The sequence below is a fragment of the Panulirus ornatus genome, chromosome 12, assembly GCF_036320965.1.
Source record: "Panulirus ornatus isolate Po-2019 chromosome 12, ASM3632096v1, whole genome shotgun sequence".
Lineage (NCBI taxonomy): Eukaryota > Metazoa > Arthropoda > Malacostraca > Decapoda > Palinuridae > Panulirus > Panulirus ornatus.
Window position 1 is genome coordinate 57,103,981 of NC_092235.1, and position 18,539 is coordinate 57,122,519.

Below are 18,539 nucleotides of genomic sequence, written 5' to 3' on the forward strand. Positions count from 1 at the left end.
TATATATCGTTGGATAATATTTTGCTCAGATTTTCAACTTCTTCAGATTTTAATGAAAATCTTGGAATATGTCTTATTCTATATGGTGATTAAGGATTTCGAGTCAAAATACTGCATTTCATAAAATTAAGCACTTAATTACATACTTAACATTAATTATGATATTAATGCTAATTACTCGACGAATTACACACATTTTAAGGTTTTGACCACAGATTGTTATTCAGCACACGTAAAAACATCTATGCTGAGAATTTTAGGAAAATCTATTTTTTCAAAAAATCAAGAAAAATCCTTGGATAATATTTTGCTTAGATTTTCAACTTCTTCAGATTTTAATGAAAATATGTGAGTATGTGGATTTTTATATGGTGATTAAGGATATCGAGTCCAAATACTGTATTTTGTAAAATTAAGCGCTCAATTACATTCTTAATATTAATTATAATTATATTAATATGCTCATTGCTCGAATAATTATACGATTTTTAAGGTTTTACCACCGATTCTTATTCAGCACACGTAAAAACATCAATGCTGAAAATTTTAGGAAAATGTATTTTTTCAAAAAATCTAGAAAAATCCAATATTTTGCTCAGCTTTTCAACTTCTTCAGATTTTAACGAAAATTAGGTATTATGTCGTATTCTATATGGTGATTAAGGATATCGAGTCCAAATACTGCATTTTGTAAAATTAAGCGCTTAATTACATTCTTGATATTAATTATAATTATATTTATATGCTCATTTCTCGAATAATTATACGCTTTTTATGGTTTTGACCACAGATTCTTATTCAGCACACGTAAAATCATCAATGCTGAAAATTTTAGGAAAATCTATTTTTTCAAAAGATCAAGAAAAATCCAAGGCCTTGGATATTTTGCTTAGATTTTCAACTTCATCAGATTTTGATGAAAATTAGGGAATATGTCGTATTCTATATGGTGATTAAGGATATCGAGTCAAAATACTGCGTTTTTTGGAATTAAGCGCTAAATTACATTAATAATTATAATTATATTAATATGATCATTTCTCGAATAATTATACGATTTTTAAGGTTTTGACCACATATTGATATTCAGCACACGTAAAAACATCAACGCTGAAAATTTTAGGAAAATCTATATTTTGAAAACATCAAGAAAAATCCAAGTCTTTCGTCTTGGATAATATTTTGCGCAGATTTTCAACTTCTTCAGATTTTAATGAAAATCTGGGAATATGTCGAATTCTATATGATGATTAAGGATATCGAGTCAAAATACTTCATTTCGTAAAATTAAGCGCTTAATTATTTACTTTACATTAGTTATGGTTATATTAATGTTAATTACTCGACTAATTACACGAGTTTTAAGGTTTTGACCACAGATTGTTATTCAGCACACGTAAAAACATCTATGGTGAAAATTTTAGGAAAATCTATTTTTTCAAAAAATCGAGATATTTGGCTCAGATTTTCAACTTCTTTAGATTTTAATGAAAATATGGGAATATGTGGAATTCTATATGGTGATTAAGGATATCGCGTCCAAATACTGCATTTTGTAAAATTAAGCGATTAATTACATTCTTAATATTAATTATAATTATATTAATATGCTCATTACTCGAATAATTATACGATTTTTAAGGTTTTGACCACAGATTCTTATTCAGCACACGTAAAAACATCTATCCTGAAAATTTTAGGAAAATCAATTTTTTCAAAAAAATCAAGAAAAATCCAAGGCCTTGGATAATATTTTGCTCAGATTTTCAGCTTCTTCAGATTTTAATGAAAATTAGGGAATATGTCGTATTCTATATGGTGATTAAGGATATCCAGTCAAAATACTGGATTTTTTGAAATGAAGCGCTAAATTACATTACTATTAATTATAATTATATTAATATGATTATTTCTCGAATAATGATACGAATTTTAAGGTTTTTACCTCAGATTGTTATTCAGCACACGTAAAAACATCAACGCTGAAAATTTTAGGAAAATCTGTTTTTTCAAAACATCAAGAAAAATCCAAGGGTTTCGTCTTGGATAATATTTTGCGCAGATTTTCAACTTCTTCAGATTTTAATGAATATATGGGAATATTTCGTATTCTCTATGGTGATTAAGAATATAGAGTCAAAATACTGCATTTCGTAAAATTAAACGCTTATTTATATACTTAACATTAGGTGTGATTATATTAATATGTTAATTACTCGACTAATTACACGAATTTTAAGGTTTTGACCACAGATTGTCATTCAGCACACGTAAAAACATCTATGCTGAGAATTTAAGGAAAATCTATTTTTTCAAAAAATCAAGAAAAATCCAAGGCTATAGTCTTGGATAATATTTTGCTCAGATTTTCAACTTCTTCAGATTTTAACGAAAATATGGGAATATGTGGAATTCTATATGGTGATTAAGGATATCTAGTCCAGATACTGCATTTTGAAAAATTATGCGCTTAATTACATTCTTAATATTAATTATAATTATATTAATATGCTGATTACTCGAGTAATTATACGATTTTTAAGATTTTGATAACAAAGATTCTTAATCATCACACGTAAAAATATCAGTGCTGAAAATTTTAGGAAAATGTATTTTTTCAAAAAATCAAGAAAAATCCAAGGCTATATATCGTTGGATAATATTTTGCTCAGATTTTCAACTTCAGATTTTAATGAAAATCTTTGAATATGTCTTATTCTGTATGGTGATTAAGGATTTCGAGTCAAAATACTGCATTTCATAAAATTAAGCACTTAATTACATACTTAACATTAATTATGATAATGCTAATTACTCGACGAATTACACGAATTTTCAGGTTTTGACCACAGATTGTTATTCAGCACACGTAAAAACATCTATGCTGAGAATTTTAGGAAAATCTATTTTTTCAAAAAATCAGGAAAAATCATAATATTTTGCTTAGATTTTCAACTTCTTCAGATTTTAATGAAAATATGTGAATATGTGGAATTCTATATGGTGATTAAGGATATCGAGTCCAAATACTGCATTTTGTAAAATTAAGCCCTTAATTAAATTCTTAATATTAATTATAATTATATTAATATGCTCATTACTCGAATAATTATACGATTTTTAAGGTTTTGACCACAGATTCTTATTCAGCACATGTAAAAAAATCAATGCTGAAAATTTTAGGAAAATGTATTTTTTCAAAAAATCAAGATTTTCAACTTCTTCAGATTTTAACGAAAATTAGGGAATATGTCGTATTCTTGGATAATATTTTGCTCAGATTTTCAACTTCTTCAGATTTTAACGAAAATTAGGGAGTATGTCGTATTCTATATGGTGATTAAGGATATCGAGTCCAAATACTGCATTTTGTAAAATTAAGCACTTAATTACATTCTTGATATTAATTATAATTATATTAATATGCTCATTTCTCGAATAATTATACGATTTTTATGGTTTTGACCACAGATTCTTATTCTGCACACGTGAAAACATCAATGCTGAAAATTTTAGGAAAATCTATTTTTTCAAAAAATCGAGATATTTGGCTCAGATTTTCAACTTCTTTAGATTTTAATGAAAATATGGGAATATGTGGAATTCTATATGGTGATTAAGAATATCGCGTCCAAATACTGCATTTTGTAAAATTAAGCGATTAATTACATTCTTAATATTAATTATAATTATATTAATATGCTCATTACTCGAATAATTATACGATTTTTAAGGTTTTGACAACAGATTCTTATTCAGCACACGTAAAAAATCAATGCTGAAAATTGTAGGAAAATCTATTTTTTCAACAAATCAAGAAAAATCGAAGTCTTGGATTTTGAACTTCTTCAGTTTTTGATGAAAATCTGGGAATATGTGGAATTCTATATGGTCATTAAGGATATCGTGTCAAAAGACTGCATTTCGTAAAATTAAGCGCTTGATTACATAATTATTATCATTATATTAATATGCTAATTACTCTTCTAATTACACGATTTTTAAGGTTTTGACCACAGATTCTTATTCAGGACACTTAGAAATGTATATATGTTGAAAATTTTAGAAAATCTATTTTTTCTAAAAATCAAGAAAAATCCAAGGCCATGGATAATATTTTGCTCAGATTTTCAACTTCTTCAGATTTTAATGAAAATCTGGGAATATGTCGTAATCTATATGGTGATTAAGGATATAGAGTCAAAATACTATATTTCGTAAAATTAAGCGCTTAATTATATACTTAACATTAGTTATGATTGTATTAATATGTTAATTACTCGACTAATTACACGAGTTTTAAGGTTTTGACCACAGATTGTTATTCAGCACACGTAAAAACATCTATGCTGAAAATTGTAGGAAAATCTATTTTTTCAAAAAAATCGAGAAAAATCCAAGGCCTTGGATAATATTTTGCTCAGATTTCAACTTCTTCAGATTTTAATGAAAATATGGGAATATGTGAAATTCTATATGGTGATTAAGGATATCGAGTCGAAATACAGCATTTTGTAAAATTAAGCGCTTAATTACATTCTTAATATCAATTACAATTATATTAATATGCTCATTACTCGAATAATTATACGATTTTTATGGTTTTGACCACAGATTCTTATTCAGCACACGTAAAAACATCAATGCTGAAAATTTTAGGAAAATCTATTTTTTTCAAAAAATCAAGAAAAATCCAAAGCCTTGGACGATATTTTGCTCAGAGTTTCAATTTCTTAATATTTTAATGAAAATTTGGTAATATGTGTTGGATTTTCTTGATTTTTTTGAAAAAAGAGATTTTCCTAAAGTTTTCAACATAGATATTTTTACGTGTGCTGAATAAGAATCTGTGATCAAAACCTTAAAATTCGTGTAATTAGTCGAGTAATTAGCATATTAATATAATCATAATCAATATTAAGTATGTAATTACGCGCTTAATTTTACAAAATGCAGTATTTGGACACGATATCCTTAATCACCATATAGAATTCCACATATTTCCATATTTTCATAAAAATCTGAAGAAGTTGAAAATCTGAGCAAAATATCCAAGGCGCCTTGGATTTTTCTCGTTTTTTTTTTAAAAATAGATTTTCCTAAAATTTTCAGCATAGATGTTGTTACGTGTGCTGAATAAGAATCTGTGGTCAAAACTTTAAAATTCGTGTAATTAGCCGAGTAATTACCATATTAATATAATAGTGATTAATGCTAAGTATGTAATTAAGTGCTTAATTTTATGAAATGCAGTATTTTGACTCTATATCCTTAATCACCATATAGAATACGACATATTCCCTAATTTTCATTAAAATCTGAAGAAGTTGAAAATCAGAGCAAAATCTTATTCAAGGCTAGATTTTTCTCGATTTCTTTGAAAAAATAGGTTTTCCTAAAATTTTCAGCATTGATGTTTTACCTTGTGTTGAATAAGAATCTGTGGTCAAAACCTTAAAATTCGTATAATTATTCGAGTAATTAGCATAATATAATTATAATATTAAGAATGTAACTAAGCGCTTAATTTTACAAAATGCAGTATTTTGACTCGATATCCATAATCACCATATAGAATAAGACATATTCCCAAATTTTCATTAAAATATGAAGAAGTTGAAAATCTGAGCAAAATATTATCCAAGGCCATGGATTATTCTTGATTTTTTGAAAAAATAGATTTTCCTAAAAATTTCAACATAGATATTTTTAAGTGTGCTGAATAAGAATCTGTGGTCAAAACCTTGAAATTCGTGTAATTAGTATAGTAATTAGCATATTAATATTATCATTATTATTGAGTATGTAATTAAGCGCTTAATTTTACGAAATGCAGTCTTTTGACACGATATCCTTTATCACCATATAGAATTCCACATATTCCCAGATTTTCATTAAGATATGAAGAACTTGAAAATCTGAGCAAAATCATATCCAAGGCTATACGGATTCTTCTTGATTTTTTTGAAAAAGATAGATTTTCCTAAAATTTTCAGCATAGATGGTGATTAAGGATATCGAGTCAAAATACTGCATTTTGTAAAATTAAGCGCTTAGTTGCAAACTTAATATTGATTATAATGATATTAATATGCTAATTACTCGAATAATTATACGAAATTTAAGGTTTTGACCAGATTCTTATTCAGCACACGTAAAACCATCAATGATGAAAATTTTAGGAAAATATATTTTTTTAAGAAATCAAGAAAAATCCAAGGATAAAATTTTGCTCAGATTTTCAACTTCTTCAAATTTTAATGAAAATTAGGGAATATGTCGTATTCTAGATGGTGATTAAGGATATCGAGTCAAAATACTGCATTTTGTGAAATTAAGCGCTTAATTACATTAATATTATAATTATATTAATATGCTAATTTCTCGAATGATTATACGATTTTTAAGGTTTAGACCACAGATTCTTAATCAGCACACGTAAAAACACCAACGCTGAAAATTTTAGGAAAATCTGTTTTTTTCAAAAAATCAAGAAAAATCCAAGGCTATATCCTTGGATGATATTTTCCTCAGATTTTCAACTTCAGATTTTAATGAAAATCTGGGTATATATCGTATTCTATATGGTAATTAAGGATATAAAGTCAAAATACTGCATTTCGTAAAATTAAGCGCTTAATTATATACTTAACATTAGTTATGATTATATTATTATGCTCATTACTCGAATATTTATACGATTTTTAAGGTTTTGACCACAGATTCTTATTCAGCACACGTAAAAACATCAATGCTGAAATTTTTAGGAAAATCTATTTTTCTCAAAAAATCAAGAAAAATCCAGATAATATTTTGCTCAGATTTTCAACTTCTTCAGATTTTAATGAAAATTAGGGAATATGTCGTATTCTATATGGTGATTAAGGATATCGATTCCAAATACTGCATTTTGTAAAATTAAGCGCTTAATTACATTCTTAATATTTATTATAATTATATTAATATGCTCATTACTCGAATGATTATACGATTTTTATGGTTTTGACCACAGATTCTTATTCAGCACACGTAAAAACATCAATGCTGAAAATTTTAGGAAAGTCTGTCTTTTCAAAAAATCAAGAAAGATCCAAGGCTATAGCCTTTGATGATATTTTGCTCAGCTTTTCAACTTCTTCAGATTTTAATGAAAATCTGGGAATATGTCGTATTAAGCGATTAATTTTATGAATTGCAGTATTTTCACTCGATATCCTTAATCACCATATAGAATGCGACATATTCCCTAATATTCATTTTTTTTTTATTTTTTTTTGATTTTTTAAAAAAAAATTTTCCTAAAATTTCAACATAGATTTTTTTTAGGTGTGCTGAATAAGAATCTGTGGTCAAAACCTTAAAATTCGTGTAATTAGTCGAGTAATTAGCATATTAATATAATCATAATCAATATTAAGTATGTAATTAAGCTCTTAATTTTACGAAATGCAGTAATTTGACTCGATATCCTTAATCACCATATAGAATTCCACATATTCCCAGATTTTCATTAAAATCTGAAGAACTTGAAAATCTGAGCAAAATCTTATACGGATTTTTCTTGATTTTTTTGAAAAAAAATGTATTTCCCTATAATTTTCAACATAGATGTTTTTACGTGTGTTGAATAAGAATCTGTGGTCAAAACTTTAAAACTCGTGTAATTAGCCGAGTAATTACCACATTAATATAATCGTGATTAATGCTAAATATGTAATTAAACGCTTAATTTTACGAAATGCAGTGTTTTGACTCTATATCTTTAATCACCATATAGAATACGACATATTCACTAATTTTCATTAAAATCTGAAGAAGTTGAAAATCTGAGCAAAATATTATAATCCAAGGCTCAGATTTTTCTCGATTTTTTTGAAAATAGATTTTCCTAAAATTTTCAGCATTGATGTTTTTACGTGTGCTGAATGAGAATCTGTGGTCAAAACCTTAAAATTCGGATAATTAATCGAGTAATTAGCATATTAATATAATTATAATTAATATTAAGTATGTAACTAAGTGCTTAATTTTACAAAATGCAGTATTTTGACTCGATATCCTTAATCACGATATAGAATAAGACATATTCCCAAATTTTCATTAAAATATGAAGAAGTTGAAAATTGAGCAAAATATTGTCTTGAAAAATATTATTTTGAAAAAATAGATTTTCGTAAAATTTTCAGCATTGATGTTCTTACTTGTGTTGAATAAGAATCTGTGGTCAAAACCTTAAAATTCTTATAATTACTCGATTAATTAGCATATTAATGTAATTATAATTAATATTAAGTAAGTAACTAAGCGCTTAATTTTACAAAATGCAGTATTTTGACTCGACATCCTTAATCACCATATGGAATAAGACATATTCCCAAATTTTCATTAAAATATGAAGTTGAAAATCTGAGCAAATATTATCCTTGGATTTTTCTTGATTTTTTGAAAAAATATATTTTCCTAGAATTGGATTTTTCTTTATTTTTTGAAAAAATAGATTTTCCTAAAGATTTCAACATAGATATTTTTAAGTGTGCTGAATAAGAATCTGTGGTCAAAACCTTAAAATTTGTGTAATTAGTAGAGTAATTAGCATATTGATATAATTATTATTATGTAATTAAGCGCTTAATTTTACGAAATGCAGTCTTTTGACACAATATCCTTAATCACCATATAGAATTGCACATATTCCCAGATTTTCATTAAAATCTGAAGAACTTGAAAATCTGAGCAAAATCTTATCCAAGGCTATATGGATTCTTCTTGATTTTTTTGAAAAAAATAGATTTTCCTAAAATTTTCAGCATATATGTTTTTACGTGTGCTGAATAACAATCTGTGGTCAAAACCTTAAAATTCGTGTAATTAGTCGAGTAATTAGCATTAATATTATCATTTGTTTTATTTGTTTATGGATAGTGTTGTTAGGGAGGTGAATGCAAGACTTTTGGAAAGAGGGGCAAATATGCAGTCTGTTGTGGATGAGAGGTCTTTGGAAGTGAGGCTGATTTGGGTGAGAAACTGCAGAAGTTGGTGACTGAGTTTGATAAAGTGTGTGAAAGAAGAAAGCTGAGAGTAAATGTGAATAAGAGCAAGGTTATTATGTTCAGTAGGGTTGAGGGACAAGTTAATTGGGAGGTAAGTTTGAATGGAGAAAAACTCGAGGATGAGAAGTGTTTTAGATGTCTGGGAGTGGACATAGCAGCAGATGGAAAACCATGGAGGCAGAAGTGAGTCACAGGGTGGTGGAAGGGTGAAGTTTCTGGGATTGTTGAAGAATATGTGGAAGGCGAGAGCATTATCTCGGAGAGCAAAAATGAGTATGTTTGAAGGAATAGTGGTTCCAACAATGTTATATGGTTGCGAGGCATGGGCTATAGATAGGGTTGTGCAGAGGAGGGTGAATGTATTGGAAGTGAAATGTTTGAATGCATTATGTGGTGTGAGGTGGTTTGATCAAGTAAGTAATGAAAGGGTAAGAGAAATGTGTGGTAATAAAAAGAGTGTGGTCGAGAGAGCAGACGAGGATGTGTTGAAATGGTTTAGTCACATGGAGAGAGTTAGTGAGGAAAGATTGAGAATGAGGATATATGTGTTAGAGGTGGAGGGAATGAGGAGAAGCAGGAGACCAAATTGGAAGTGGAAAAATGGAGTGAAAAAGATTTTGAATGATTGGGGCCTGAACATACAGTATGGCAGGTGAAAGTTATGCAAGGAATAGAGTGATTTGGAACGATGCGGTATACCGGGTTCGATGTGCTGTCAGTGGATTGAACCAAGGCATGTGAAGCGTTTGGGGTAAACCATGGAAAGTTTCGTGGAGCCTGGATGTGGAAAGGGAGCTGTGGTTTCAGTGCATTACACATGATAGCTAGAGACTGAGTATGAATGAATGTAGCCTTTGTTGTCTTTACCTAGCGTTACCTCACGGGTGTGTGTGTGTGTGTGTGTGTGTGTGTGTGTGTGTATGTGTGTGTGTGTGTGTGTGCTATTCCATGTGTGGTGGGGTGGTGATGGGAATGGATGAATATGTTCATGTGTATATATGTATATGTCTATGTATGAATATGTGTGTGTGGGCATTTATGTATATCCATGTGTATGTGGGTGGGTTGAGCCATTCTTTTGTCTGTTTCCTTATGCTACCTCGCTAACGTGAGAGATGGTGAGTAGGTATAATGATAAAGATAATACTTGATAAACCTCTCAAAATGCAGTTCAAGATGTCGTTAGAATACAACAAATTTGGTTTGGGAGTGGGAAAGAGCAAGCACCATACTGAAATGCCAAATCAGTCTCCCCTATGAATATAGTCTACAAGATTCTGGAAATGGTAATCAAAAAGCAAACAAATCTCTTCCTACAAAAGAGAGATTATCTTAGTGTGAGAAAACTTGGTTCAGGGAAAGACAAGTTCATGCTTAACAAACTTCTCAGATTATTACAAGAGTGAGCTTACTGTTAGACAGGAGAGAATGTTGGGTGGACTGTTTGCATCTGGATGGCCAGAAAGCATTTATCACCCATCACATAGGAAGCTGGTTAAGAAGCTGAATCACTCGACACAAATTGAAGCGTGGATGTTTTAAAGATATTGAATGCAGAGAGTATGAGAATATAAACAAGTGGGTGACTGGTGAATGACAGATTTCCATAAATCTATGTGGTGTTTGGTGAGGGAGGTGAGAAACTTCATGTGTAAGGTATCGTTTATAAAAAGATTTTGAAGTAGGTTGTGATGGAGAAACAAGAATCTTTCTGCCAGAAGCACCCAAATGAGGGTCTTATTTTTATGAGATAAAGTGAGAAATTTTGCAAATGAAAAATATTAACCAGAAATGGTAAACTGATGGATGGTCTCAGGTCTTCTGAACAGTTTACCAGAAATTATAGTATCATTGAGGTCACTTAAGTCACCCCCATCTTGGATGAATGACTTCGAATACTCTGTTTTGTCTTACATTGTTGTAGTCTTTGCAGTACATTGTGGTCAAACTGTTTATGAATTTTTATTTGAGTAAAATCCAGAAATTGCCAGAATTTTCAGTTCGGCTAATTTCTGGCCTGCGATTGCATGTAAATGGGGTTACCTGGAATAGGTGAGAACAAGTCATCTTGTGGATGTCTGTGCTAAGAGGGGTATATTCCTTGCAAACACCTTTTTTTAGCACAAGATGACCCACAGAGATATCAGAATGAGAAATGATGGAAGAGAAGAACAAAAGTGATAGGTTAAATGTGGCAATGGATGATAGGTTGAGAAAGTTTCTGCTGGATGCTAGAATTATGAGAGATTCTCTGGAGAGTTTGACCATTTTGCAGTTCTCATGAAGTGAAGGATTGGGGAGAAGTGAGTAGATTAGGATTTGGGGAGAAAGTGGAGTGAAAAGTTCAAGGAAAATAAGAAATTACACTGAAAGGAGTTGACAAAGGAAAGAATTGGATTAAAGAGTGGAAATGTTAATGTGAGAAGTAAGGAAGGGGAGCAAGTGAATCAAAAGGTAGAAGTGAAAGGAAGATGGAAAGAGTGTTCAATAGAACTGAAAAATGTGGGGAAAGGGGGGCAACAATTGTTACATGCATGGGTATGTAAGATGGAAGGGAAAGTGCAGAGGCCTATAGCATGAAGGAAGTTGATAAGGGCAATAATGAGTTTGAGGGTAGGAAAGGCACCTGCGGTGGATGAGATGGAGGAGAAAGTGTGATAAGAGTGGTTGCAATTGATATATAGTTTAGCAGAGAAACAAGGTTGTGTTTGAGGATTGGGTGAAAGCTATTGTTGGTCCTTTTTTTCCAAGGGGAAAGGTGCTAAGGTTGCACATAACAATTATAGGGAAATAAGTCTGTGTACGAATAGGAAGAGAGGAAAGTGATTGGTTCTCAGTGAATGTCAGTTTGAGGCAGGGGTGTGTGATGGTTGTTTAATTTGTTTATGGATGGGGTTGTTAGGTAGGTGAATGCAAGAGTTTTGGAGGGAGGGGCAAGTATGCAGTCTGTTGTGGATGAGAGAGCTTGGGAAGTGAGTTAGTTGTTGTTCACTGATGATACAGTGCTGGTGGCTGATTTGTGTGAGAAATTACAAAAGCTGGTGACTGAGTTTGGTAAAGTGTGTGAAAGAAGAAAGCTGAAAGTAAATGTGAATAAGAGCAATGTTATTAGGTACAGTAGGGTTGAGGGACAAGTCATTTGGGAGGTATGTTTGAATGGAGAAAAACTGGAAGTGAAGTGTTTCAGATATCTGGGAGTGGATTTGGCAGCGGATGGAACCATGGAAGTGGAAGTGAGTCACAGGGTGGGGAAGGGGGCGAAAGCTCTGGGAGCATTGAAAAGTGTGTGGAAGGTGAGAACATTATCTCCAAAAGCAAAAATGGGTATGTTTGAAGGAATATGTGCATATGTATGTATATGTGCATGTGTGTACGTGTATGTATATACATGTGTATGTGGGTGGGTTGGGCCATTCTTTCGTCTGTTTTCTTGCTCTACCTTACTAACGCAGGAGACAGCGGCAAAGTATAATAAGATAAATAAAAAAGTAAAAGTCTGTTAAGTAACTGAATGCAGAATAAGTGAGAAGCAAGGGTGTTTTAGGGAAGGTAACAGATGCATGGATCAGATTTTTGTGGTGAGAATGGCTTTGGAAAAGTATCTAGTGTAAATTAAGATGTCGTATGCAGCTTTTATGGATCTGGAGAAAGCATGTGACAGAGTTGAGTGGAATGCTTAATGAGATCTATTAAGGATATATGGTGTAAGGGACCACCTGTTGGATGGTGTGAAAGCCTTGCATAGAGGAGCAAGTGCATGGGGAGTTGAGCAGAAGTTTCAGTGTACATATGGGTGTGGGGCAGGGCTGTGTGGTGTCACTGTGGCTTTTTAACATATATGTGGTTGGAGTGATAAAAGGGATGAAAGCATAACTAGGGAAAGGGGTGCAGAGATGGAGTGTCGTGGTGAGGTATAGTGGCTGGTGACATGTGTTTGCTGATGAAAATGTGTAGTTTGCCGAGAGTGAAGAGGAATTGCAGATAGTTGTATATGTTGTTTTATGATGTGTGTGAGTGTAGACGATTGAAGGTAAATGTGAGTAAAAGTCAAGTAATGGTGTTTGAAAGGAAACAAAGTGAAATTGTAGATTTTGCAAAGCCCTGTGGAGTGAGAGAAGAAAGTGTACAAAAGTGTGTTATAGATATGGGGAGAGAAAGACTGGAAGAGGTGACAGGATTTAAGTATTTGGCTTTATCTTGGGTATGCTTTGTGATGTGGAAGGAGAGATAAGGGAGAGAGCAGTACATGGTAGGTCCCTTAACAGAATAATGAAGGATAGAGGTGTAAATATGGAAGTGATGAAAGGATTAAGGGACAGCTCAGTCCTTCCATCCGTGACCTATGCAGCCAAAACATGGGCATGGAGTGAGTCACAGAGGTTCAAGAATCTGGAATGTGGAAATGAACTATTTGAGAGGAGCATATGGTATGACTAGATGGAATGAAGAAAGAAGTGAGATGGTGAATGAGAGATTTCTTATGGCAGGGAATGTAAAGGGAATGAGTTGTGGAGTAGTTGGGTGGGTGAAACATAATCTTCGAGGTGGTTTTGGCTAGTGGGGAGTTTACAAACAGAGTGTATGATAATACGATTAAAGGGAGTTGGTGTGAGAGGAAGACCACCTGTCACAGATTGGAAGAGTATTGGAGGGAGAGAAATGGTGGAAGAATGCATGAGTTTATGTGAGAAAGACAGACAGCAGGAGGCCTGATTGGCCCATGACTCTTTTGCTGTAGCCACCTAATGATGGGAGTTAATGGTGGGAATGAGTGTTAGGGATGAATAGATAGATAGATGTTATGTGTAATTTTGATAACCCACAAATTACTCAGAAATGGACAAACATGATAGCATGATAATATTGAAAGAGTTTTGGCTTTATTTATCAGTCAGCTTACAGAAATTCATATAACACATGATAATCACAGATGAGGGAAATAACATAAGTGACTTTAAGGAAAAGTCCTTAAAGAAAGTTGTTCAGCATAAGGGATATCATATATCCTGTGAGAAGATTAACATGACAGATGGTTTGAGAGTGGATTCTGTGCTTAGATACATGGTGCAAGATTTCTTTAGGGAAGGTTCTCTGTGGGCAGTTGCACTGTAATGCACAGGGTAACTTGAATGATTGTTGAATTGAAAAAGGTGTTAGGCTTTGTATAGGTTTTGTATACCTAATGACTTTTGGTTAATGCGCATACAGCATTCTTTTGTATGTAATTATTAGCATTAGATTTGCATCACTACTCCTTTTTTCAAAGAACTGTATTTTTCTCATTTAATAGATTGCTTGGACGTATCGCATTGTGTGGGGCAAGAGTCATAATGAACTTATGCACAGTGCTAATGTTGCTACAACCAATAGCACAACACTTATGGTCCAAGGGTTAGATGCATGTGAGACATACCTGCTGGCAGTAATGGTAGAAGGGCCATTTGGCATTGGTCCTGTTGCAGTAAAACGGGTAAGTTTTGAAGAATATATTATTTATTATTTGGTGCTTTGTATGATAATGAAATTTTTTTTGATATGTTAAACATTGGATTTTCTTGAATGACTTTCCCATAAGGATGTACTCTTTATTAGAAAGACACTGAGAAAGAAACTACACCATTTCTTGTCAGCTGCACAGCTGTGCATAATGGGTTTTTCGATCCTAGGCAGCAGAGTTTGGGATTGGGTTTCTCAACCCTTTTTATGTGATTTTTTTTTCTCCATACTTGGGATGATTGAATTCACCCCTTGTCCTTCATAAAACATTTTCCTCTATTGTGAGATTTAGGAACACCCCAGAGACTTTGAAACACCCATCAAACTTGAATGCATGGTGCTTTTAATATGCATTTGACATTATATGAATTTCAACAAGTACAGCTGACTCCCCATATGACACATCATTTATTCCCTACTTGTTTTATTGTTTGTTATGGCGAGTTTACTTATGTTTTAGTGTTTTAAGATGATTCTTAAAGATTTGTATGACATTAGACTGTCTCATATCCAGCACCCATTGAGCTGAGCAGTTACTGGATTTCTTTTCTTTTGTTTTAGTAATTTTTGTTGGGGGTTCCAGTCATATATGTAAATCCACACTGGGGCTAAACCTTAAGTTTTGAAGATTTTCAAAAAATGGAAGAAATAAGAAGAAAAGTGGAAAAATGTTTTTAGAGTGTAGGAGGAGGTGGGAAGTATACCCTTGAGAAAGGGGCTGGATGAGGTTGTTAGGAAAGAGATGAGGGAGTTAGATAGTTCCAAAGCTTTACAGTTATGGGAAAGAAGCAGATATCACAGTAGTCCACACCCTATAGTTGTATGCCACACAGTAACAATTTAATGCAATAGCTTGCCAAATATTACATGATCTGTCTAATGACTAGAATTCAGAAGCAACTATCTATCAGAAGAAGAAACCAAACTCATATCTGTAGAAGAGGGAAAGTAAATCAACACTGGAAAGTAAGATCATTGGGTCAAGTTGCAAGGTCATAGTGGGAAAGTTGATAATTTGAATTGCCTTTGTGTTCTGTCTTGTAAGTATGTAGATTTAAAACCTTCCCCAGATGTGAGAGAAGTACGATAAACAAGTTCAGATCATTATAAAAATTGAGGAAGAATGCAGAAGGAAGCTGGATATAAGTGGACAAAGTGAGGGAGGAAAGCCAAAATAGGAGCTCTGTGAGACCCCAGTGGCGTAACTTTTCAGAAGCTTTCACTATATCAAGGGCCATAAGATACAATTCTCACTAGTTTCTCTGTATTGACTAGATATCAGTTGAATAAGAAGGGATATGTTACAGAGGCATGACAGCTAGAGACTGAGTGTGAATGAATGTGCCTTTTTTTGTCTGTTTTCTTGGTGCTACCTCACAAAAGCAGGGGGTAGCATTGGTGTTTCCTGTGGGGCAAGGTAGCGCCAGGAGTGGATGAAGGCAAGTAAGTATAAATATGTACATGTGTATATATGTATGTGTCTGTGTGTGTGTATACATATGGGAATTTGAAATTGAAATCACAGATCAGTAGTTCATACAGTTTTATTCAATGTAATTTTTTCAATACATGTGGCATGACATGTTTCTTGGAGACAGACCAATTCAAGTGCCAGTACTTAAAGTTATTTCAGTCCCAGCATCACACTTAATTCCTGCCGTCCAACACCAGTCTTTATATACCAAGCACTGTCTGCTTTGTCTGGCTATAACCATTGTAAGGGAGAATGATTATGGAGGGTCCCTTGGCGGGGGTTGACCCAAGTAGCTGGGTGAGTCCTGAACACCTTTTTTAGTTGTTTCTCACACGAAATCTGCCACCAGTGCTGTGTCATCAGCAAGCAACAACTGACTTTTCCCAGTCTCCATCACCTCCCCCAGACTGCATATTTACCCTCCTCTCTAAGGCCCTTGCATTGACCTTCTTCACCATCCCATCCATAAATGAATTAAACAGCCATGGTGACATGGTTCACCCCTGCCACAGATCAGCCTTTACTTTGAACCATTCACTCTCCTTTCTTCCTATTCGTACATATGGCATACACACTTGATAAAAACTTCTCTGCTTTTAACAGCTTTCCTCCCACACCATGTATTTATAAGACCTTCCACAAGGCATGTCTATCAACCCTATCATATGCTTTCTCTAGATCCATAAATGGCACATACACATCCTTCTGCTTCTGTAAGTGTTTCTTGAACACACACTCTCAAAACCACATTGTTCTTCCCCAGTCTGATGCTCCATACATGCCTTCACTCTCTCAATCATCACTGTCCCATACAACTTAACAGGTACCCTAAGCAAACTTGTACCTTTGCAGTTCAAACATTCACCCTTGTCCCCCTTGCCTTTATTCTGTGGCAGTATATATGCATTCTGGCAATCCTCAGGCACTTCACCACAATCCATGCCTGCTTTGAAAATCCTAATTAACCAGTCAACAACACAGCCACCACATTGATTAATTAATCTGCTATACTATCCACTCCTGTTACATTGTGATATTTCTTCTTGCATAAGGCTTTCACCCCCTTTTCTATCTTCACCAGACTACTTGCTATCACTCTCTCTCTTTGCACTTCTTTCCAACACAAACACTTTGAATTATGTATTAAATTATTATTTACAGTTTTTAAACCTAGTCCATAATTGTTCAGATACAAAGCAGAACAGCTCATACAGCATTATTTCAAGCATTTGGATTATCTTTTATTTTTTCTGCAGTGTAATTTTTTAAGTGTAGTAGTAATGCTCAAATTGTTTTTTCATCTTTTTTGACAACAATAATGTACATATATTCTCTTATACCTAGATACAAACTGGTGCTGACCCGTTGGCCCCTCCAAAGAACTTACAAGCAAGATTAGTGAATATGACCATGTTAATGACGTGGGAAACTGCATGCCCTCAGGTAGAAAATGATAGTCTTCAATACATGGTGAGTTGTATTCTTAAAATGTTTTAGAATATTGTTGGATAAACCTCTGTGGTGTTATGATTAATGTTTCTGGCCATGACATTTTTTTTTATGGGTTTCCCAAGGTTGAGCACATAGTTTTGCATCTTGGTTGTGGCAGTTGGTCCACAGTCAACTCTGCTGTTCAACCACCCCTAGGGGTTCATCAATGAAATGGGTACCTGGCTCAGGCTAGGGTATGTGGAGGGCATAAGGAGAAGCAGGACACCATATTGGAGGTGGAAGGATGGAGTGAAAAATATTTTGAGTGATCAGGGCCTGGACAGGCAGGAGGGTGAAAGGCGTGCATGGAATAGAGTGAATTGGAACGGTATGTTATACTGGGGTCAACTTGCTGTTACTGGACTTAACCAGGGGATGTGAAGTGTCTGGAGTAAACCATGGAAAGGTCTTTGGGCCCTGGATGTGGATAGGGAGCTGTGGTTTCAGTGCATTACACATGACAGCTAGAGACTGAATGTGATTGAATGTGGCCTCTTTTGTCTTTTCCTGGCACTACCTTGCTTAAGGGGGGGGGGTTGTTATTTCCTTTGTGGTGGGGTAGTGACAAGAATGGATGAAGGCAAGTGCATATGAATATGTACATGTGTATATATGTATATGTCTATGTATGTATATGTTGATATGTATATGCACATGATAGAGTTGATAGAGATGCTCTGTGGAAGGTATTAAGAGTATATGGTGTGGGAGGCAAGTTGTTAGAAGCAGTGAAAGTTTTTATCGAGGATGTAAGGCATGTGTATGAGTAGGAAGAGAGGAAAGTGATTGGTTCCCAGTGAATGTCGGTTTGTGGCAGGGGTGCGTGATGTCTCCATGGTTGTTTGATTTGTTTATGGATAGGGTTGTTAGAGAGGTGAATGCAAGAGTTTTGGAAAGAGGGGCAAGTATGCAGTCTGTTGTGGATGAGAGGGCTTGGGACCCAAGTGAGTCAGTTGTTCGCTGATGATACAGTGCTGGTGGCTGATTCGAGTGAGAAACTGCAGAAGCTGGTGACTGAGTTTGGTAAA

The 18,539-nt window shown here is 33.5% G+C and overlaps 1 protein-coding gene across 3 annotated transcripts in view; it reads left to right on the plus strand.

The window, feature by feature from the left end:
• Nucleotides 1-18,539, plus strand: part of LOC139752080 (sortilin-related receptor-like) — a 269,696-nt gene that overhangs the window by 218,988 nt on the left and 32,169 nt on the right. For all 3 annotated transcript variants that reach the window (XM_071667935.1, XM_071667934.1, XM_071667936.1), the window contains exons 32-33: nt 14,341-14,520; nt 17,365-17,490. In XM_071667935.1, coding sequence (XP_071524036.1) covers nt 14,341-14,520; nt 17,365-17,490 — 306 coding nt within the window. The remainder of the gene's footprint in view (nt 1-14,340; nt 14,521-17,364; nt 17,491-18,539) is intronic.